Source organism: Pyrgilauda ruficollis, unplaced genomic scaffold (assembly GCF_017590135.1).
Source record: "Pyrgilauda ruficollis isolate IOZ18807 unplaced genomic scaffold, ASM1759013v1 scaffold8, whole genome shotgun sequence".
Lineage (NCBI taxonomy): Eukaryota > Metazoa > Chordata > Aves > Passeriformes > Passeridae > Pyrgilauda > Pyrgilauda ruficollis.
The window spans coordinates 3,221,403-3,245,877 of NW_024529932.1; the positions used below are offsets into that span (position 1 = coordinate 3,221,403).

At 41.7% G+C, this 24,475-nt stretch overlaps 1 protein-coding gene across 1 annotated transcript in view; it reads left to right on the plus strand.

Moving 5' to 3' along the window:
• The window catches only part of FLT1 (fms related receptor tyrosine kinase 1), a 109,858-nt gene that overhangs the window by 55,423 nt on the left and 29,960 nt on the right, over positions 1 to 24,475 (plus strand). Inside the window, exons 12-15 of the mRNA XM_041487166.1 lie at positions 6,019 to 6,127; positions 13,331 to 13,621; positions 18,371 to 18,517; positions 20,360 to 20,491. Coding sequence (XP_041343100.1) covers positions 6,019 to 6,127; positions 13,331 to 13,621; positions 18,371 to 18,517; positions 20,360 to 20,491 — 679 coding nt within the window. The remainder of the gene's footprint in view (positions 1 to 6,018; positions 6,128 to 13,330; positions 13,622 to 18,370; positions 18,518 to 20,359; positions 20,492 to 24,475) is intronic.

Consider the following 24,475-nt stretch of genomic DNA (forward strand, 5'->3'; position numbering starts at 1 on the left):
TTGTTTGTCTGTGGTTATCAAGGTAGCCACAAGTATATTTAAAGTTAGCAAAAGCTCAAGCCCTGTGCCTGTGCGGTTGAAGTAGTGCAGGAAGCCTGCACTACATTATTCTTTGGTGACAGAGAAACCGTGACAACAGTGTTTTAGTAACATTTCCGCTAAACCTCTCTAAGCGGACATAGAGAAACTCGAGTGGTACAATGGAAGAACTTCGTAACATAAGCCATAATACTTAATCATAAGACAGCTCTTGAAGTGATTTTATTCCCCCACCCAATGTTCTGATTCTCATTTTGTTGGACATTTCAGCAACTTCCTACAAAGCTGTGCTATTCTTAGGATTGTCGTGTAAACAGGTCACAGACACTCTCCTGTCATTCAGCTGACTAACACCCATCACTTCTCAGTGTTCCCCGTTAAAGCTGACTGCTGTGTCTAACTGGGGGCTAACACTGGTTATTATTCTCTACGTGGTCAGTGTTCATTAGAATGCCAGTCAGTGAATGACCTGCTGTAATAAGGCACAGAGAGCTGGTGCGTTCATTGTGCAGCTGCACACAACGGGCAGCGGTGCATGCATTCAGTGTGCTCTGTCCTGGGTGTGCAGGCACACACTGGCTCATCAACAGCTTTGAAGGCACTTGGTACTCCTGCTGCAGGGGTACAAAGAACAGGGATCTGTAGGAGAAGTCAACAAGGATCCTGGGCATGCAGCATGAGCAGAAGACCACTAAGAAGGCAAGTTCAGATGAGGGAAAGCAAAAAGTGTGGGCCAAGAAGAAAGGGTTATAAATTCAAGGGAAGGAGACAGTAGACAGGAGGGCAATTGAGTACAAGGAAAAGGTGGGGGAAGTGAGACAAAACCCTCTGGTTTTTGGGAACTAGCCTACTGAGAACCTGAAATGAAACAGAAGGTCCCTGACTGCCTCATGCCTCCTCTGCTAGCATGTGCTGGAGTACCACTGACCAATAGCAGGTACCACAAAAGCTGGGCCTGTGTCACAGGGTATGCCTCCAGGTATGGTACATAAAGGGTAGTAACGCATGAAATTGGAGCTTACCATGCATGTATGTGTGTGTGTCTGTGTGTAAAAATATATATGTGTGTGTGTGTGTTCGTGTGTCTATATGGATATATATGAATATATGTATGTATGGCTTTGTTTTCCACTGCACGAATACCTAACTGACACAGGTTTTTAGTGGCTCCAGCACTTGTGAATGACAAAACCACTTGACTTCATGGAAAATGGAAAGTAATGGCCCTGTAACATGATTCTGGAAGACAAAATTTAGACTTACCCTTATGCGTCTCTGGTTTGGCTGGCAAAGATAGGTCAGCCTGACTGGTGGTAGTATTAAAAAGTGTAACCCTCTAAAGTGGAGTGCTAAATAGTCAGAAGAGTCAATCCTTCCTGGACAAGACTGATAAGTGTAATCACGCAAAATACAAGGGTTCCATCTCTCCTGCATCTTCTGTGCCAAGCTCTAAACATCTACCTGTCTTCCGAGTTCCCATATTACTGATGAGATGGAGAAGCACGTGCTGTGTCTGTTCTCAGTCCTGACACATGCCAGCTGTCTGGCCAGCACATCTGTGCAGATTGGCCATCTGGAACCCAAAAGGAAGAGAAAGCTGTTTAGCTCACTACAGCAGCATTTTGACCTTTCTCCTCTACCCAACAGCTTGTTTTCATTAAATGTGTGAGATCTCATGAGCTTTGAGTTGTCAAGTCTCAGTTGAAACTGGACAATGGATTCAGAAATTACTGAGCATATGGGGGAGGAGAGGATACTGGCAGACAGATGGACAGGCTGGCAGACAGATGAACATAAGAACAGTATGATCTTCCTCAGAACCCAGGCTAAAGATAGCAGTGGGAGCCCCACTTTGCTCTCTTCAGCACATTGTAACTTCTCCTGGAGCCTTCCTGAGTGCTACTAGAATTGCTGTCAACACTTCTAAGTGAATCTTTGGGAGGTACCAGCAGAGCCAAGCCCTTGGTGAGATTAAAACCAGCAGAACTTGGGGCTTGCTGCTGCTTCTGAGCTGTGGGACAGCACAGGATGCAGAGGGAAAACACAGCTCTGCTTGATACACAGCTCATAGAGATTTTTCTGTCTGATCCCAGGGGGAAAGTGGTTGTTCTCCTGTGTGTGCTCTTGTCCTCCTGTTGAGGATATTTTGGTGTTTCTCCCACGGTGGTCCTGAAGGTGAAACATGTTGACCAGACGCTTTGCACTGATGCTCCTTGCCAACATATGCCAAAATCATACTTGCCAAGTATGTTTTTGGCACAAGCAGACCAATCCAGCAGTGCACTACCAATATTTAGAAATGGATCTTCCTAAATGACATTCCTTTAGACACAGATAAATCCAAGGGTGTAAAGAGAGCATATTTTCATTTATTTCCTTTTTTTTTTTTTAAACTAATAGTTCTTCTTAAAAGCATAACTAGAAAGGAATTGACAATAACAGACAGACTTGCACTAACCTGCTCTATGTTGAAAGGGCAGTATTTTGCTTTTTAAATACATGGGCTGTTTCAAGATGTCAAGGCAGCAATCTTTGAACAGAGCAAGTTCATGTCAGTGTCTTAAGAGGACTTCTGGGAGGGCTCACATAAGAGCCAGGTTGCCAAACATTTTCTGAAAACTTATTTTCCTCCTCTGCCATCAGCTGGAGCACTGGGAATCCTCTATATCATCTACTTTGAGAAGAGCGAAATTTGAGCAGACCCTCCAGGGGAAAGACCAGCCCACCATGGCTCCAACAGCAATGATCTTGTCAGCTGCTTTGCATTCTCTTTGCCTCCCCAGTCTTTTCCTCATCAGTTTCCACCACAAATCTGTGAATTCCTCTTCCATCTCTTAGGATTTCTGCCTTATGCCTCTTTTATTTGCCCAGCAAATCAGCAGCAGTATGGGACTTCCCTAGCCCCTGGCTTTGAGATGAGCCTGTAACATTTCAGCAGAGGTGATGGGAGTTAAAAAAGGCATAAAGGGCCAAAACTTTGGTGGTAAATGGGGTTTGTGGAGAGATGATGCTGAAGATATTGCGCATGTCAGGAGGGATTTGCCTGTTCTGTCTGATCATGCCAACTCAATTCAGACTTTCTGTATATAATGTAGTTGCAAATCCAGGGACTGAAACTTTCTGTTGTGATGCCAGATGATACAAGATTGTGGAAACTTTTGCTTCTTTCACAGCAATAGCTGTACAGAGGGACCATGTTGCACAAACTGATCTCAAACAGCCATAGTTTCTCCATAAACAATACACCAGGCTTAGTTTTATACACATTGCTTCTCTGGTGGGTTTTGGCTGGCATCCACAGTGAAAAACACAGACTGCACCACTGGAGGGCTCACAATCTATTTAAAGAGATGTTATCTTATCCTTGTGACTAATTTATAAGCTAAAAGATTTATACAGAGACATGTTGTCTCTAAAATATTCTGTTCTGTTGCAAAGTCAGTCTTGCTTCCTCCTAGACACTGTGGCTTTCTCTGCCTCAGTAGAGTAAACATACCAGTGTGTGCTCTCTAGCACTAAGGACTCCTCTGTTCACAGCATTTAATTCTCTTGCCTTCCAAAGAGCCATTGCTTGCATGGGAATTGCCTGTTGGAAGTGATCCTTGGCTCATGCTAAAGTATTTGGAACAGTGTAAGTTAGTCAAAACCAAAATGTTGTTGGGGGGAAAAGCTGGCAATTTAAATCACTGGCTTTTAGTGCCAATGAATGTTCTCTCAGGCAATTTAATACACAAGAAAAGGCATCATCTGTAAGTCACTGCAGTCGTACTAGTTTAGCATAACTCTATGCACCATTCTCAGTGTGACAAAATTATTAATCACAGCACAGTGGGCTGAAGCAGTAAAACAAGATAGTATGCACAATTTTCCATTAAAAAGTAATACCTAATGATATAAGAACAAAATACAGTCTGATACTTCCAAAACTTTTCAAACTTTTGATGCCCTTGTGGGAGGAATAGTCAGCACTGTTTTCCAGGCTCAGAAATGCTCTGCCTCTTGTATAGTAAAGACAGGTGTCCTGAAGTCAGAGAGCAAGAGCTTCATTCTCCTTCACTGTGCATGTTAGGTCACAGCTGCTTCCTGGACAAAGCTGCTGTGAGGTAATACCAACTAGGAGAAAAAAGGCTATTTTTTGGTGAAAAGTCTTGCATGGCAGAAACAGTTTTTAACCACCCACATTACCCTTCTGTGGTAGACATTGTGGGACTTCCTTCTGGTCCGAGTTAGCCTTGATAAAACAGATGCAGGAATCCTGGTACTGTGCTCTGTGTCCAAATTTTAAAAATTATATTTAGAACCTGGAAGAAATTGAAAGAGAATGACAAAAGATGGACAGGGCTGGGCTCACCCTTTATTATTAGAAATTTGTAGAGGTCAGCCTACTGAATTTAGCAAAACAGGATGATTTTTTCCTAAGGGCTGTAATTATCTAGCTGGTATTATGGATCCTCTTTCATCTCACAGAAGATCCAAAAAGGTAGTATATAAAAATTATGGCTAGAAACATTATGTAGTATGTTAGCAGAGAGGTAGTTGGCCACTGAGTCAATTTACAGGGTAGAGGTGCTGTTAGCATTATTTGCAATGAATTTACCATAGTGAAGTCTTCTAAAACAAATAAGTCAAAACCAAATTATTTGCCTCAACAGTGTTTGCTTGAGTAGTAGGAAAAGTAATAGACTCTTTCTACTGAAGAATGATTTTGGGAAACCAGAAGATCTATTTCATTTAAGGGCTCAACAGGAGTTTGGGGATAGCTATGGATTCTCCCAGCAGGAGACAAAAGCAGTGCAAATGTTCAGTCAGTGTTTATGTAGAAATGTAGATAACTGGTCCTTATTTATCACTGCCTCACCCTCTTGTGTTTGTCTCTGAACTCCAGCAATCAGGCAGACTTAAAAGAATGTATTAATTGCACAGAACTTATTTTTAAGATTTTTAGAGAAGCCAAACAATTCCAAACAGTGGAATTCTGAAGCCCCATAATTTTCGTTCGTCACCGTCCCAGCTCTGCCTGTAACTCCAGCCAAACCATGTTTTACAGAACAAGTAAAATGGCAACAGAAAGAAAGAAAATTAAGCTACCAAGTAGTAACTGGAAGCACATTACACTGATGAAGTCCATGTCCATGCCTCATGTCTCAGATCCATAACAGAGTGACACATCATTTGCTTCTGCATAAATTTCCTCTTCTTCTTAGTGCCCAAGCCACTAGACCATGGCTTTCCTAAAAGTATAACTCTTATTATTACAGTGGGTTTTATGTTTCTAAGGGTACATTAGGTGTTTTTGGTCCCTGACCTTTCAAGGTCTTATCTTTCAAGTCATATAACTCTGAGAAATTATTTGGTGTGCTGGACTTCTTAAGATGGTGATAGAAAGTAACATAACTAAACTGACATATTATTATGTAATAGAAATATTAAGTCCAAAATCAGAAAATAGTACAAAAGAAGATGAGTAAACATCACTTTTGCTGCTGTTCTGTCTCTCCTGACACATATGTGGGAAAATGAAAGAAATCCAAGTTTAGTGCTAAATTGAGCTACTTTTTTCCCCCCAGGATTATCCAAGTGCCTGAGGCATGCCACACCCATTCCCTTTGCAGTCTGGCCCTCCTACAGGCTTCTTATCTCCTTGTGTGAAACACATTCTGTTGTGCTTCTTGTCTTGTAGCTTACCATTACATCACCAGCAAGAGATAAATCAATCTGAAAGACATGTTCAAAGGTTTTTGGTCATGATGACTTTGATGATATAAGGGTCACCCAAGGAGCTTGTTTCCTGTTATTCTTCCATCCTTTGCAAAAGTGTGTATGGTAACATCTCCTTTAAATAGCCCCAGAGGTGCCCATCACTGAATGAATGGAAAGAGTGGATCATGGGATGGTCAATGGTGACTTAGGAAAAAGAGAAGGCAAGCTTTAACTGAGGTCTTGAGGTAACGAGAACTAAACCTCTTCTTTCTCTTGCAGACTGCTAGCACTGTTGTTGTAGCTGAAGCCAAATCCTCAGGAATCTACAGCTGTGTGGCATCCAACAAAGTGGGAAAATCTGAAAGAAATGTCAGTTTTATTGTGACAGGTAAGACCTACTCCTCTATAGAGTCAAACATGTTTCCTGATTTCCTGATTCCATGTTTTCTGGAATTATAACTGTTAGGTTGTTGTGGCTTTTTAATATACCACTGTTTCAGAATTGCTGTAATGTATGCACTTGTAAGCTCATGCTTTTGGGTGATGCTGGTAGGCTTCGCAGCAGCTGGTCTGGATTTCTAGGGACACCAAATTGGTGAATGACTCATTCTTCCCTCAAGCATCAAGCATCAAGCATGACAGAAATTACAAATAAGGCAATGAGTAATTCCCCATTTTGATTCATCTCTGCAGCCATTTAATGCATGAAGCTTTAGTGTATTTTCACCCACCAGTAAGCCAGTTTCATGTGTGACATTGACGGTGTCTACAGCCTCATTCTGTTGCCCACCAGGGTATCTCACAACACAGAGCCTAGAACAGAGCCAGTGTCTGCAGGCAGCACGGCGCTAGAGGTGGCTGGGGTACCTCTCATAGATCTCAGGGACAATGGCAGCTTATGGGTGGAAAAGTGTCAGGATACAGACTACAGAATTTTGTTTCCTCTTCTGGGAAAGACAGCCTGGAATGTCATTTGCGCCATGGCACTGAGAATTCCTATGCTGTTATCTTCACGTATGAGTATGCTTTCTGTTATTTTTGCTTTATGAGATGTGTTTGGAGTTTCACAAACAAATGACTAAATGTTTTACTTCAGGAATTACTGAAAAAAGTCCACAGTGTGGCTTTGGGAATAACTACTGCATTATTCAGCAACATAAAGTCTGCACATGCAATTACAAAGGATTTGTTTTCTGTCAAAAGTTTAGTTTTGTTTATAAAGCAGTAGTTTTATAAACTTAGGCTGTTGGCAATATTCAGGGTAGATCATTAAAGTAATTCATTCAAACATATGAGAAAAAAACAAAAAGGCTAAAATATTTAGATGCTTTAATCCTCAAATCATAATCTCTGGTATTTTTATGTTGTCATTCTCTTGCTTATAATTCTGGTGAGTGATTTTAGTGAAACTCATTCTATTTCTATTCTGAGACATATCAAAAGAGAATAAACACACTCTCACTAGATTTGATAGAAATAAAAAAGGCTACTTCAAAAAATGTTCTCCCTCCCAAACTCTGTGTTTTTAAAATACTCTGACAAGCTGAGTCATAGAATACCAAGCTGAAAGGGGCCTCAAGGATCATCTGGTCCAACCTGTCTTGGGAAAAGCAGAGCATCCTGTCCAGATGGATCTTAAAAGTGTTGAAAGTTGGGGAATCCACCTGGGGAGATTATTCCAATGACTGATTGTCCACATAGTGAAAAATTTCTTCTCGTGTCCAATCAGAATCTCCCCAGGAGTAACTTGTACCCATTACCCCTCATATTTTCCATGTGTCTCCTTGTAAAATAGGAGTCTCCAGCTTCTTTGTAGCCACCCTCTAAATACTGGAACATGTTGATAAAGTCTCCCCTAAGCTTTCCTCAAGGCTGCACAAACCAAGTTCTCTCAGCTTCCCCTCATATGGCAGACTTTCCAGTCCTTTCATCAGCTTTGTGGCACCTCTCTGGACCCTTTCCAGACTTTCCATATCTGTTTTGTATAGAGGGGACCCAAACTGAATGCAGTATTCTGGATATGGCCTGACAAGTTCTGAGTAGAGTGTAATGACTTCTTTATCTCTGCTGGTGATGCCCTTGGTGTTACAACCCAGCAAATTGTTCACTTTTTTTACGACATCAATGCCCTTTTCATTCATGCTGAACTTGTTGTCCACCACAGATCCCTTTTCACAGAGCTGGATAGATCTGCTGACCCAGATGAACTGGTTTTGTGCTTCCAGGAGAGTGCCCTTTCTAACTGGTAAAAGAGAAGAAAAGATAGCTTGGGCACCAATACCTTTTTCTGACATCTCCAAGATTTTGTAGTCTTCCTTGAATCTGCTCAGATTCCATCTGGCTTCCATCCAGCTTGCAGTATCACTCCTGCCCACACAGAAGAGTAGCAATGAGTAGTAGTCAGTGCTCTTGACAAGTTGTGGCACTGTCTCACCAACATTTCAGGCCTCAGCTACCAGAAGGCAGCATGACTCCATCATGCCAGCAGATGGGCACCACTGCAAGCACTTGCCATTACTTTTTTAGGTATCCACTGTTGTGTTTCTCGTACAGTTTCACCTGGCAGACTTCATTTGTGGGTGTCTACAGCTGTTAAAGCTCCATGTCATAACACACTATCACATTTAGAAAGTGCCACTTGTCTATAAATACAGAAAATTGGTAAAAAACATGAGAAGTATAAACAGATAAGTGACACATAGGTTGTTTGTTAAAGTACAGAAACAAGGAAGACGTCTCCATGTTCTATTAATGGAAGTGACAAGAACATTTGCCACCTTGGAGATGACTCTTGTCCCCACTTTCAGTTTTGCTTCCATCCCTATCCTCACATCATGTGTGTTTGGACAGAAAGCTGAACACCACACAGTTCTCCATAAATTAACATGCCAATGATAGATTCATCTTTGTGTGGGTGCTTCACATGAAACTTTGAGAAGTCGCTGAGAATCATTCACTGAGAATGCTGCTCTTTCAATGTGCAAGAGGCTGAATTTGGCCTTCTTTAACTCTTTCTCTTCAGTTTTCACAATATTACATGGAAGATCCTGAGACCAAATGAAGCTGTACTTTCACTGTATCCAAACCGCCCTTTCACAGTTTTGATGGTGGTTTCAAGTATTTTAGTGCAGTGACATGAAGGATGCAGTTTTCCCATTTAGACCTAGCATTCTCAGATCTTAAACAAGGATGGAAGGAAATCCTTCTCCTTGATACTAAAGCTTGCACGAGAACATGCAGAATGTTATGACTTCCCTTTGAAGAATCTCATATTGGCTAGTGTTCAGAAAGAGGAGTGTCATCTTTATTATGTCTTGGAATGTCTTAACATCTTGACTGGTGGCAAACGTTTTTTATAGGGTAGTGGAGTTTAAATGCATTTGTCCTGTGAGTACCTGGAGCTGAGCATTTCAGTTGTGTGACATGAAAAGTCCTGATCATCCCCTGACACTCACTTGCATTGACTGAAAGCAGTGTAAACAATACTGTTGTTTGGCCCCTACAAAAATCCAGTTGTGCTCACCATAATTCTCCTCCATCAGGCTGAGACCAAACTGCTGTGGCTGGGTACAGCCTGTGTTTCACATCAAGAAACAAACATGTCCAGAATGTGCTGAAAAATGCACTGAGGGAGTAAAAACCTGAGAGCCTTACATGCTGATGGATGTGAACAGGACACTGCAAAGTATTTCCTTCTGATGAGTCCAAAACCAATACTTCAGGGTTTGTGTGACAGCTTAGGGCTAGTTTATCTTATGTTGTTGAGTCTGCTGGCGCCATTTGAAGTCAGTCTGAGCCACACAAAAGTGTCTAAAAGTAAGAGAAGTGTCTAAGCAGGAGGGGATGATTCCTTGTAGGAAAAGGAGCTGCTGCCCTCTGTAAAAGGGACACACCAGAAATGACTCCAAAGAGCAGATGGAGACAAAGACTGTTCTGAACAGGGAGATCCCTTTCCTTGAAGGCAATCTGCCTCAGCCCTTGTCCTGGGGAAGAGAAAATGGACATGCTCCAGTGAAGTGGCTGCGGTGCTGGGAAGGGTCTCTTTTTTGTAGGCAGAAACCATTAGGAAGGTGGTGGAAGGCAGGTTGTGTCCCAGCAGCACTAGTTTGGAGCTGACAAGTTCCACTCCTTCAGGGAAAGGTAAACAAAAGGAAATTAGTGCCAACAGAGAGAACCTAGGAAGAACAAGCACTTTCTTTAGTTACTGTAAATACCATTATTTCTGGGCTTAAAGTGAAACCTGCCTATCTTTTCCTAGGAAGTTTGAAAGTAATATACATTATTTTATACACTGTGCCTGAGGGTGTATGACATGAAGACCATGGGCTTTGCAGTAGCTTTCCTATGGCTTCTGTCAGATAAAGGGCATTTTTGGTGTATTGTCACTGACAGCTCTAAAAGCAAATCTTGTTCAAGACCCAAAAGTAGCTGTGAAACTTACGTAAACACAATGTAGAAAGGTGATTTCTGGAAGCTCTCCTGCTCACTGGTATGGAAACAGTCTCTGTAACAACACCTTTATGCCAAATTTAATTGTATTAGCACCCTTTCCTCCAGCCTGCCCCTTTCCCTACATTTTGGGCTGTTTTGCTGGCACACAGCAGGCCCATGGGTGTGTTTGCAATTACAGAGGGTGAAACAGGAACAGCTCTGCCTTATCTCCCTGGTTTCCCAATGTCACTAAGCGCATTTTATTTTGAGATTCCTGATGGTGCTTGGCAAAGATAAACAAAATCTTCCATCAGGAAACCTGGGAGCTATTTCCACAGGAAGCTTCAAATCACTAAAGTAAATAAAACCCTTTTACATTATTCCCAGCCACGTTATTTAGCTAGCCTGAGCCTGTAACAATTGGTGAGATAGGTGTCATATATTAGGAGGCTCGTAGCCTTTAAACAAATGATTCTTTTGGAATCCTGTGCATTTTGCTTTTGTCCCTAGATTTATTCAGAAAATAGTGTTCACAGAAGGCACATTGAGGAAGAGCTCCAGGCCTGACAACATAAAAGTAGTTGTAACTACTGTGTTATTCTGTTGGCATGCTATCCTTTTAAGCTAAAAATAGTTCATTTGCTTCAGCCCCCAGGGATCTTTAGTTTCATCTTAAGAGTTTTGCTTGGCTCTTCTTAGCTTTTACTGAGTACTGGCATCTTCAAAAGCAAAAATTACTGCTATTTCTAACAAGTACCCTGGCTTTCCCAACACACATCAGAACAATTTGAAATGTACTGTGAGTAAGATGCAGCACCTTCTTTCTTCCAAGTACTTATCCATATTCAAAATGTTGGCCATTTGATTGTTTTTAAGTGCATCTGAATTTAATCCTTTTTAACAAAATCAAGCACAAGATTCACTTCATCTAACTTTAATCTTACAATTAGGTACCTAAGCCTAAGCTGATCATGTAGGATCTCTTCATAATTAAGCATGAGGGACCAGGATGTCTGGCGTTTGACCCATCTTGAAGGGATGGCTTGCAGGGCCCTCTGGAGAAGGCTGTGTCACCCATGGACTGTAAACTTTTGCCCACATACAGAACACAAAACGTCTACATTCAAGTAAATGTCTGCATTTTGCATGCTGAGGCTAAATATGATGTATTCCATGCATGGAGGTGTTTCATCTTAATGGCACTTCCAGTCAATATGTTCTTAATCGAGATTAGAATCTGGCACCACACCCTCTTACATATCAAACAGGATCCTGTTGGTTGTCACCATAGATGAGTTCATGAAATTTGAACTTTTTCTTATGGCTTTGTTTGCCAGAGAGAGAAAAGCGGTATCCCAACGGAATGTAAGTGGAACAATTTAACCCCAAGATTTAATAGCCAGTCTAATATTTTAATGTCACTGCCTCCACTAGGTTGATCTTTGGACTGTACACCTGAAATACAGCTGATGACAGGCACACACTTTGCTCCCACTGCAGGGGCATGATGAGTTCAACCAGCACAAATCAGGCCTCTCCCTGGGAGGCATATACTGTCAGGAGAAATTTCCTAGCAGGAGCTCATCTACCCTCTGTTTAACACTCAGGGCTAGATGTGGAAAAGAGGATGTTAAGGGGGACAACTGATGCCAGGCTTCCAATAGGCAGAGAGCAGTGAGCAGGTTATGCTCATGGTTCCCATGGAAGACAAGGCAGCTCAGTTTGCAGTGTGGGGATTTAGAGAGAAACTTCCTAATGGATTGGTCAATCAATGAGAAAGGTTAATGAAAAAATATGTAGGATATTATTCACTTGAGAAGTACTTTTTACACATTCCTGCTGAAGTGATGCTAAACCAGAAGCAACACTGGTAAGAATGAACTGAATGTAAGTGAGCATTGAGCTGTTCATGATCTAAGAAACAAGAAAAGAAGGTCTAATTCTCCCTTATGAAAGAAGAAGCCATTCTTAGGATTTCAAGTCAAGTTTACGGCCAAGTGCCGTAGCAATTAGTAGTGAAAGAACAATTGAAAATGGCCACAGTTGATGTCACTTGACCAAGAAGAAGGAAATGACTTTATCAGAATATTGGCTACAAATAAACCAAGAGAGGTTGCATTCTAGGAGTAAAACTTGGAAGTGCTTTCTCTCAGGAACTTACTTCTACTTTCACTGAGGTCAGTGGTGTAAGCGCCTCACTGGAGGGATGAGCCCAGGTGGAGGCAGCTGAGAGGCAGCTGATACCACCACAGCCCTGCGCCACTCCCCAGGTGGAGGAAGCTGCAAGTGACATTACAATAAACTGCAAACAGGACCTTTTCAATTAGGACTTTCTACATTGTTGGCTAAATTACTGCTGCCTGAACCATCTGCCATGAAATGAAAACTTAACCCATGTCTACACTTTGTAAATTGTTAGTGCCATGATCCTTGGTTTCTCTCATGTGAAAATATTTTTCACCGGTGATAATGCCAAGCCACCTAAACAAAATGCCTTCATCCTAGTGCTGCCCACACACAGCTGGTCACCCAGGGCAGAGGCTACTGCTTCTGCTTACCTCTTGAGTCTGGTAGGCTTTAAATGAAGGCAGAGTAAACACCTCTGTTCCAAGGGAAATCTCAGGCATGTGATCACAGATGTTGTAATTTCTCAGGACTTGAATAATTTTTAGGAAATAGACATACTTTATCTGAATACTTGTGAATAACAAGAAAACAGTATAACCAAGCATGATGAAATGCAGTATTTTTATACTGCCCTCTTGAGATTCCTTTTCTTTTATGCAGTTCACAAGCTGGAGCTGTGATTAGAATATTTCTCCTTTTTCATAGTCCCACTGTGCTGTCTTTAAATAATTCTGCTTTTGGTACCTTGCCCCAGTCTGTCATAACTTGGCATAGCATTTATACAAACTCATTACTTCCAAGAACAACTTCAGTTTACACCAACTGACATCTGAGGTCAAGTGTATCATAGCTCCAAGAAAAATTATGAGAATAGCTGGAGCTGGGTGTATGAAAGGAAAGATTACACACCTGAGCAGGAAGACAACGACATTGATTAGTTCAAAGACTTCCTCATAAAGGGGGAAATATATGCTGTGGTAATTTTGGCTCATTAGTTTTGCATAAACTAAAAAGTGTTCTTGATTTTTGACAGATGTACCAAGTGGATTCCATATTAGTTTGGAAAAAATGCCCATTGAAGGAGAGAATTTGGTATTATCCTGTTCGGCCAACAAATTCCTCTACAAAGACATTGCTTGGATTTTACCTAGGACGGTCAACAATCAAACGAGAGCAAAGAAGTCTCACAACAGGGAATACTCCATCACCCTCACTCTGACCATCAAAAACGTTTCCCTGGCACATTCAGGCACCTATGCCTGCCGAGCAAGGAACATATACACGGGGAAAGAAGTGCTTCAAAAGAAAGACGTTACAATCAGAGGTGAGCACTGCAACAAAAAGGCTGTTTACTCTCGGATCCTCAAATATAAAAGCACAAGGAATGATTGTACAACACAAAGCAATGTAAAACATTAAAGGACTCATTAAACAGTAAGAGATGTCTCATATCATCTTGATTTTTGTATTACTGTTGCTACCTTTCAAGCCCTGAGGTGGTGCTCATTTCCCCATGGGTTGGAAATAGGAGGAATAGCAAACAAAATCCTAACGCGAGAGCTTCCGGTTGAGTTCAGACGGGTGTTTTCTGCTTTGAAAAGGCACATGGAAGCTGGGGTTTGGAAGATCCCCCGTGCTACATTTTACATGCCGTTATTTTTTCTCTTGCTGTCTCCTACTGAGCAATAAGGAAAACTTTGGATCAAACTTTTCTTCCGCTTTGATATCAGCCTCATCAAAAGTGTCAAAGCTGAATAAACTGATTAACTTTAAAAACTGCTGTTTTCAGTCAACAATGGACATTTAATAAGCTAACTTGAATGTGCAGAATGAGCACAATTCAGTTTGAGATTGACTGGACTACATATTTTTTATTTTAATCTGATCTTGATGGACTTATAAATATTACCTGCTGAGCAAGTTCTAATACTTATTTATTTGAAATTATTTTCTACACTAAAGTACATTAATCTTAAAAAAGTATCTTCTAAAAGAAGTATGCAGGGAAGAAATAAAAATGCTGATATAATGCACAGACCTATCATATCATTTATAATAATGATGATTTTACAACTGACAGACATGAACCATGTTTCTCCAAATAAATCCAGGTAGACTTCCAGTTGCTGTGTTGGTCAATTTTTAAAGTCAGTTCTGCACTAATGTAAAAAACTACTGATAAAAGTGTGAGTGTTGCTTCTGGCCTGAAGATTCAGGAGTTTGTAATGTTGTAATTATTTTATTAAATGAGGAATGTTACACTAACATGACTGACAAGGTTTTAGCCAGCACGGTTAGTTAATACATTTTTAAAGTACAAATTCAAAATTGAAGCCATTAAAAATATTCATTGCTTTTGGTATGCAAATGACAATTGGATTTATTACGGGGATTAAGAACCAGCAAAACTGCTAAAGGACAATTAAGGGCAACCTAAGAATTCCTTGTGAGCATTTCCCCTTTTCTTTTCCTTTGTCATGATTTTGCTATGAGATGTTTCTGTGTGCTATAAATTCTGTGTAAGGAAAAAGTTACTATTTTTAATAGATCTGATAACTTTATTTTTTTACAATTACATAGCTTTAATTATTTTTGGTTACATTTATGATCGATCATTTATATAGCATTTACATAAGCCATAACAAAACAGACCACGATGACCAAAATAGCTACAGCAAAGGAACAAAGTGGCTGTTCTTTTAAAATAGAGGGTGACAACATGACAGTTTCTTGTGCTTGGGAACTCACCAGACTATTTCCTCCTTTAGGTATCGAGACCGTGTCCCACGGCTAAACTTGCCTTTCACGTGGGAATTGCTTTTGTCAAGTGTGAAAGGGTAAACAATAGCATTTCCCCATAATGCCAGTTTCATGGAGCCTAAAATGCTTAGAAAACAATTGATAACCTGGAAGTTGTCAGAGTAAAGAAAAGAATAATCATTTATATCTTGAAATGTCACCTATAGCCTGCTTGTATACAGTAACTCTTTTGTTCATTATTAGCGTGATGGCTTCCAGAAACAATGTGTTCTTGCAAAGGGACCAGGCTCTCTTTTTTCCCTAAAACATGCCTAAAATGCAAGTGAAGTCATTGGCGACTGCTTAAAAATGGAGCAAGCTCACTCTTTAGCATTTGCAATTCTTCAGAAGAACTACAATACAGAATCCCCCTTTTTCCTAGGGTGTTTTGTGGGAAGACATTTGATGGCAAGGTGGGCGGTGATGACAGGACATTACGAATTTTTCATGGCCTTGGAAGCTGAAGCACGATGATTTGTAGCAGCCAGTTGCCAGGCAATAAGAGTTTGGGTCAAAAAAAAAAAAAAAGAGAGAGAGATGTGGCAATTAGGCTGTTCTTCTGTGAAGTTGTTGTGCATTGCAATGATGTATGTCACTGCTGAGTGGAGGTCCCACCAGCCTGGGCTCCACCAGCACTCAGAGGGCCATGCTGTGCAAGGATGTCCTAACATCCCAATGTGGCTGTCCGTGTTGGAGGGCACAGTGAAAGTCACTGGAAGCCTTTGAGGAAACCAGTTCTTGGTGGCAGGATAAAAACTACTGATGTCGCTTTTGATGTCCTTGGATGACTGGAGAATCTCATGGGTTTGGGGAGCTTCTCTGCCTTCTGTTGTGTAATATATTATTTAGGGAGAAAGGTGTGAATTATATTTCTTCTTCTTTTTTTTTTAACTGTTTAAAATAAAGCTTGTATTTATATTTTTGTACTGATTAATAAAAAATAAGTGAACAGACAACATAATCCTAACAAAGGGCAAAAATTGATGGAATGCAAATGTAAACCCAAAAATTAATGAATTGTAATTTTTTTCCCTTTGTTTGCTTTTAAAAATGCAAATTTCTCCCCCCTACCACCCCAGGTCAGAAAAGTACTCTGATACCAGTGTCCTCTTCTCCCCTGTCACTCCCCTGGGCCAAATTCTGCCTACAATGAAGTTCCTCAGGGTAACTGAGAGCAGAGTTTGGCCAGCAAGGCAGCATTTGTGGGCAAGCATGAAGACTGGGGTCAGGTCTGGGGGGCTGCCCTGGGAGCTGAGCCCCACGCTCTGCTGGTGGCCAGGCTAGCCCCTCAGCTTTGGAGTGAGCAGAGTAGGACATTGGAAACTGTCCCCCTTGGCTTCACTGCAAAAATGAATGGGAAAAAACAGGTGGTTTGCAAAAGAGAATAATCCTCAGGTTGACCAAGTCCTTGAAAAATCAGCTGATTGTAGCAAAGAAATTACTGAAAGTATGTGAATGATGACTTAAGTTTTAAGCAAAAAAGTTTTTCTTAATATGAAATCCCATCTTTAGTGTATGGCTATAAACAAATTAAAATTAATCACAACTCACAGAACGTGTGATTTGCCTTTGTTGTGTCATCTTGTCCGCCTTCGTTTTGGATGTCTGGGCTGGGGTGTCTGTCAGGGACTGCTGATAAATGTCAAGTTCTTCTCAGCACGTGTATGTGGACATGCCTCAGACTGTGCCTGTTCACAGTCTTGTGAAAAATGAGAACTGAACAAAAATTGAGGTGAGGTATCAAGGAGAAGAGGGCAGTCTTCTTGGCTGCAAGGCAAATATAGTTGACTATGTCATTGTGTAGGTATGTGATGAAGAATTTACAGTGCCTCTCATAAGTGATGCTGTTTGGGAAGAGAGAACAAATTGTCTACCAGGCTGTGAAGAACAAATGTCATTGCCTGTGGAAATTAATGTATTGCAGCTCAGAAAAGCCCAAAAGCAATAATTATTGCACAGTCATGACTATGTGGGAATTAATTTTAAGGGGCAAGGGCATTGCAAAAATATCCCACTTTAAAGATATTTTTAGTGCTGTGGGGCTCATGCATACTGAAAAATCTGGTGGTACCTAAGGGTTTAAGATTTCTGGACAGTTTTTATTTATGGCTGGTAACAGAATAATTACGAAGATGGCTAGAATAATTATGTGTGATGGCTAGTTTCCCTGTAAGAAAAAAGAATAATCTTCCAAACACAGAATATCAGCTGATACTGAACTTAGTGTATTGTGATCTATTGCAGCTTGAAAGAAAATATTTGCAAATAGTTCGTTTCTGCTCTTTTTTTTTTTGTTTCAATTCACATTTGGAACCTGTGTATTACCATGTTAGTAATTGCCTGATCCTGGCAGTGTCCTTGAAGGGAAAGATTGCAAATAATTGGGGAATTTGAGGGAATCTGCAGAGCATTTCCATCTGTGACACTGCTCAGAAGCTCCCTGAATTCTCCGTGACTGCTTTAAGTGGACCAAAATATCAAAAACAATTATGTGAGAGTTGCAAATGTGAATGAAAGATGTTGCCATATAACATGCATAAACGTTGTAAATACCTTGACCTTTGTTAGAACAGCCTTCAGCACTGTATGAAATGAGGAAAGGAGTGCAAAGGGTTGAAATGATCATGAGATTGCTTTGTTTCTTTCAGAGATGACTTTAACATTATGTCTGTAGTGTGTTTTTGAAATGCTGTGGTATGGTTTGGCCAGGCCTGGTTATGTTCAGCCAAATACGTGAAACACAGAAGTGGAATAATTTATGAAGACTTTGGTACAATGCTTATGTGCTCATGGTTGTTTTGGATTATGTGAGTTTACTGAATATGATTTGTTACTGTACTCTTTAAAGTAAGTGAATTATCAAAGTCACGTTCGTGGATATCATGATGTATGGAGCAGCAAAGTACTATCAGCAACACAGAGGTATTCTGCTGCAAGGGTGTTCTGATGATTCTTCAAATCTTTGGTGTCAGTTTGTTTCTTTGGATGATGAAAAACTGAGCTTTCATACAAAGACATTGCTTTCGATATAAACAAGCGTGGTTGGTCATAGAACTGAGAAAATCTTTTGAGCACTGTCATCACTGGGTGCTCACTGGTCATCATAACATGCTATTGCTGGGTAATGGGAGCTCTCTGCACACACCAAACCCTCCTGAGCCAAGTAGAACAGCAAATAAAATCAGTGAAAAATGAGCTTGGTAGAAGAGCCGTAGCAATCTCTAATCCCCACCATGACAAGAATGTAAAACAAAGGTGTTGTTTTGTCTTATAGCTCAAGAGGCACCAGCCCTGCTGCGGCAGCTTACGGATCAGACAGTGAACGCCAGTAACTCTGCCATGTTGGAGTGCCAGGCTCGTGGTATTCCTGAGCCCCAGATATCCTGGTTTAAAAACCATGAGGAAATACAGCAAGAACCAGGTGAGAGCTTTGTGTACTCACCTACCTCTTACAGCAGGTTTTTTATTTACCCATCTGCCTTAGGTAGCCATTTGCAGAGTCATTGGCACCAGCACCTAGATGTAAGGAAGGCAGGCAGCAACCCAGGTGTTCCAAGTAATTCTGTCTCACTCCAAAACATGAGCCATGCTGGAGATCTAGACACAACTGGTCTTTATGGAATTGGTGAAACATTTTTCATCTTAAAAGAGTCATCTCCAGGGAAATATATTTACCTCCATTTGTTATAGAGGGAGCCCAAGGAACAGGGTGTTGGCCAGCAGTTATGGAAGTATGAACAGGAGTCTGTGGTCAGGCACTCAAAGTCTGTTCATGAGTCAAAAACTATCCAGGAGACTAAATCTGTGTCTGGGGTGTCCAAAATCCAAATGCATCTACTGGCGGCAGAGGAATCCAGGTCTCATGCAACAGAATGAACAGCTTCCAAGGTGGCATGTTGCAACAAGAGGAAAACTTTGGGAGATGTTTGCTGATGTTCCTGGAACGTGGCTTCAAAGATCAGCTAAGGCTAAATGTCCAGCTGCTGGCACCATAGTCATGGAAATGTTCCTTGTATATTTCAGATGGAAATGAATGATGTAGGAAAAAGCGAAACCTTTCTCATAGGAATTCATGCACATTTGTTTCAGAAGCACACACTGAGATAGTGTTAAAACACTCAGCAAAAATGTTCAAGGAGGTCTGGTCCATAGGGACTTGAATTCAAAGTGTAGTCTTCTACAGAACATTTTAGAAAGTTTGTAATTATGGTCATGTCCTGAGTTATTGGGAATTACAACAGCATGAATAAAAACAACCGGAAAAATTCTGAGGATTTCTCCAACTGAGTTATAAGCCCGTGCAGACTTGCAGCCCAGGCACTAAGCTTAATCTAGAGACAGATTCCATGAAGCTTTACAGTGATCACATTGCTTTAGTGTGCATTAATAACACTATCTTCCAAAATGAATGTTATGTGTCTAACCTGGGTGTAATGCAACAGATAAATTGGGAGCCAGGGAGATGTCTCCAGAGGGTAGGTCAGAGCACTTCAGTTAGGTGCCTGAAATAGATGGTGGGAATATATTTTGAGGGGACTGTGGTTCTGATGGAGCCAAACACAAGTGTGTACTTGACTGCACATTTCCTGAATAGAAGGTGCCTTAGCAGCAGTCGTGAGGCCAAATCTGCTCCCTGCCTCTTCCTTGCTTCTTGGAGTATTGTCCAGGCTGTCTTCTGGGTTGACCTATCTGGAATAAACAAGATGTTTAAAACTTCAGGTAACTCCTGTGCTTTAGGATACACCGCATGGGCATTCTCTTTGCACTCTCTGGAGCCCCTTTGTGAAGGAGCCCATTGTTCCAAACCACATGGGCAGGAGAGATTTGGAGCAAGTCTGCTGCCCATAGGGACAGTCTGAATGGCTTTTGGAAGGGCTCCGAGCCTGAGCTGCTTCTGGGGCAAACCTGGGCCTGTAAGTGCAGTAATCAGGTTATCCTTTTTCCAAAAGCTGCAGACATGCTGAAGTGCTTACCTGGATGAAAGCATAGGCACAGTGCTATCAACATAAACAGTACCAAGTACTTCCAAGGTCATTCCCTTAGGCTGAGCTTTTTGACTCACACAATTGCTTTGTAAACACTGATTTCCAAGAGACTCACAAGGTGTCCAAGTGTGTTTGGCTTTCCTGCAGACAACATTGTGCTGTGCAGTCTGTGGCTCAGATTTCTTTTGAGGAAAGTCTTGCAGCAGATACTATTACACAAGGGCCAGGTTTCGTTTATATCCTGGCTCCCTCTCATTGCAAAATATTTCATTTCACAGGAATAATTTTAGGGCCTGGAAGCCGAATGCTGTTTATTGAAAGAGTAAAAGAGGAGGATGAAGGACTTTACCAGTGCATAGCCACCAACTTGAAAGGGTCCGTGGAGAGTGCGGCGTATGTCACGGTACAAGGTAAAGCACCACACTAAATGGGAAGAGCAAACCTTCCAGAGTGATGTTCTTAGGCTGGAAGGGCAGGGGTATGACCTGGGACTCCTCTGGTGATCTCTGAAGCAATTTGGAGGAAGTCCTAGCAAGGGAAGCATACCAGGTTGGAAAGGAAGCCCAGCAGGAAATGCTAACTCAGAGTATGTTTACACTGACCTAAAAAGAGGAATTGCTTCAACCCAACAAAGATCAGGTCAGGGTAGAAGACAAATGTAAATTTAGTATCAGCAAAACAAACAAAAACTAGAGTAAGTAACACTCTCCTACCCACACATTTTCCCATTTCAGATTAATCCCATAGAAATTAGAGGCCTGGGATACTCTAATTTGTTTATTTTTCAGTGTAAAGTGAATTGCCAAATCAGACTGGAAGATTTTAGCCTAGCAATAGCTACATATGCAAAGGTACTACTACAAGGAAGTAGTTTGATTTAGTTATTTCTGCAACCATTACTGGAGCTATCGTGCTAATCATTGAAATGTCCAGCATTGTTCTGCCTTCTGACAATCTCGACTCATGCCTGTGGCAGTGAAATAAATTAATTTTACATTGAATAAAAAGAAAGTTTATTAAGTGACCTTTCAATTTCATTGAGTACCCTTTTGACTCATGAATTATGAGATTACAGATGTAGGCTGACATTCTCCATATAGGTCAGTGTCGTGCGTGTATTAAATTTGACATAATCTATTTTACTGCTCTGGTGTTAAGTAAGTAGTCCTAGGTGCATTCAGTTGCTCCTTAAAGAACACAATTTGAATATAACCAGGCCTCTTAGGTGGAGATTATATTTTTGCGGATGTTGTCACGTAATTGTTAAATGTGTCTGAATACTTCTCAGTATTTGGACACCACCCTGCAGCACAAGACAATTACAACTAGAATTGATTTTTTCCCATGAGTGTGTCAGTCAGAGTTAATAGTGATGATACAATGATGTTTCCACTTTAAAAGGTCAGGGATAAGTATATGCATATGTGGGCTGGCCCAACTGGTGAAATTGAGGAGTTAAAACACCTATCCATTTATGAACAATTATAGAATCATAGAATGGTCTGGGTTGGAAGGATCCTCAAACATCCTCTAGCTCCAGCCTGGTCTGTTGGAAGGCAGGAACACCTCCACCAGACCAGATTTCTCAAAACCTCCTCCAACCCAGCTTTGAACACTTCCAGGGATGCAGCACCCAGAACTTCCGTGGGAAACCTGTGCCAGGGCCTCATCACGCTCAGCGTAAAAAATCGCTTCCTAATATGGAATCTAAACCTGTCTTCTTTCAGGGTGAAACCCTTCTCCCTTGTCCTATCTCTCCATGCCCTTGGAAGCAGTGACTCTCCATCTCTCTATTAGACCCCCTTTAAGTAATGGAAGGCTGCTAAAAGGTCTCCCTGGAGCCTTCTCACCTTCAGGCTGAACAATTCCAGCTGTCTCAACCTGTCCTCATAGGAGAGGTGCTTCAGCCCTCTGCTCATCTTTGTGGCCCTCCTCTGGCCTCACTCCGAAAGATCCACATAATTCTTTTGTTGGAGGCCCCAAAGCTGCATGCAGCACTCCAGATGGGGTCTCACAACAGTAGAGCAGAGAGGCAGAATCACCTCCCTCTGAGTGCCTTGATAATACTAAGGCTTTTACGGCTGCTGTAACAGCTAAATGAATAACTTGTGCCAGCTGCTTGCTGTCCAAATCATCCTACTAATTCATAGTCCTGGGCAATGTAATTCATTATTGTATTGATTTTTAACATAATTGAAGCTTGGTTGGTTATTGCAACCACAAGCATTCTGTCAGATGGCTTCTAGGAAGTCATATATCCTAGTCCAGAGGGGAGGAAAGAGAGCAGCCTCCAGGCTTCTTCTGTGGTTACATGTCCTGAGGGACCATGAGCAATATGTTCTATGGGAGCAGGAGATGAAGATTACCACATTAAAATTTATGGCTTTGAGACTGGATGATGAAAAGAGAGACAGTTTGTCTTATCTACTGCTATCAAGGAAAATGTCTTTCCACTCCTTTCCTACTACATGAAGGGATATCGCTAGAGGTTTTTTTACTCATTCCTACACTGCTTTGGAGCGAGTATCCCTCCCCCAGGAAATGGCAGCCTCCCACCTCATCCTTGAGCCTGGAGGGACAAGATCAGAGCTTCAATGTGTGGCTTTCTCTAAGCTTTGCCACTTTCTTGTCTCTCTGAGAACACGGGCCCTGTGCCTGCTGCTGTGAGCACCAAAGCCTTGCCTCTGTCCTGGGACTCTCGGAACACGGGGCTGCAGATCAAAGGGAACAGAGCAGTGCCTCGTGTTGATGGCCACGTTTAGAAGATTGGAAGAGTAGTTTGTGAATGAGTCAGGAAGGAAACTGTCTGCTCTCTTTATTTCCTCTGAAAAAACATTCTTATACTCACAGATAAAACAATGTGTTATTTTTGTGTCCGAGATGGATGAATGGATGGGGGAATCAAAGGGCTTTTTTAAATAATTGCAGGCTGTGTTTGGTTTGGAACCAGGAGTTGTTGAGCTATCTGTGGAGAAGAAGGGCCATGTCTATGGGCATGTCAGAGCAATCTGTCTGCTTGCTCTTGGCTGAGGAACCAAAGAGGCAGCAAATCTGCAAGGACAGAATAGAAACAGCAAATGGCTTCCAGAGCATCCAGAAGGTGGAGGGGACTGTATTCCTAAAAGTCTTGGGAGAAATGCTGCTGGGCATGCGGCAAACACAGACTCTTGGGAAGTTTTTTTGTGAGGGGAAAACATGCTTGCAGAGCTGCCATGAAAGCCATTTCCTGCTTCCCCTACTGAGGACCCTCACAGCTCCAGGGATACAGTTAGTTGTAGAGGCGCTGCTTTGAAGGAGATGTGTTGGTAAAGGAAGGATCACCTTTTACAGCTCATGCTCCCTGAAATAGGGACATATAACAAGCAAAGGAATACAGCAGTGTGCCCCGTCTTAAAGCTGATGCTTGATAACTTAATGTGAATCCTGCTGATGAAAAGGAAAACATCTCGTTTATTAAGTATTCACTGCTGACAATGCAATGCTGACACTATGAAAATAGTGTTAGCTTTTAAAGTGACTTCCATTTAAATGACTTTTTTAAAGTAACTTTTCTATCTATCTATCTCTCTATCTATTTACCTACCTACCTACCTACCTACCTACCCACCTACCTACCTAACCTTTCTGACTTTGTATCTCCAAAAGTTGTAGTGCCTTTTGAGTCATGCTGAAGTCATCAGGAACTTCTCCATGAAGGTTAACCGGAATTCCCACAGCTACTAAATGAAGTTCAGCCTGGGTCATGACTTCAGTTTGCAAGATTAAAGGTGGACATCAGGGGACACTAAGACTCCTGTTACCTCAGAAGTCCACTAAAGAGGTTTGGAATGGAGTCCTGGTGGTCAATAGTTCAACTTCAGTTCAAACTAGGGTCATCACCCATGGTCTGGCCAAGTTATGACAAACTCTGAGCACCCATGCCAGTGCTGCAGTGCTGTGATTGCGAGATCACATGGATTAAGCAGAGTAGATGCCATTGGGGTAGGGGTGAGGGATGCTTTAAGTGCAGCAGATTGACATTGTTGCCCCAGGCATTGCTTTTTCCCTGGTTGACACCTGAGCTGCACCACAATGTTTAGGTGTTTAAAGCTGAAACCCTAATGAGAAAGTCCACATCAGCCAAAGGCTTGAGATTGTAGCTGGAAGGATCAGCAGATTATTCCAGGCTCTCATCCTGACATACTTGCATGGTTCTGGTGGCTACTGGAACAGAGAAGCTGCTGCTGGCGGCACTTCTTCACTCAGCCCCTCCTCACCCCTCTGCAGTCCTGCAGACATGGGGTGGTGCAGGGGTGCTTTTGGGGGGGCTCTGGGGGGAAAGGGGCAGCTGCTTGGGGCAGAATCAGGCAGATGGGGCAGAGCTGCACACAGGGAAAGGTCTTTGTCTAATGAGG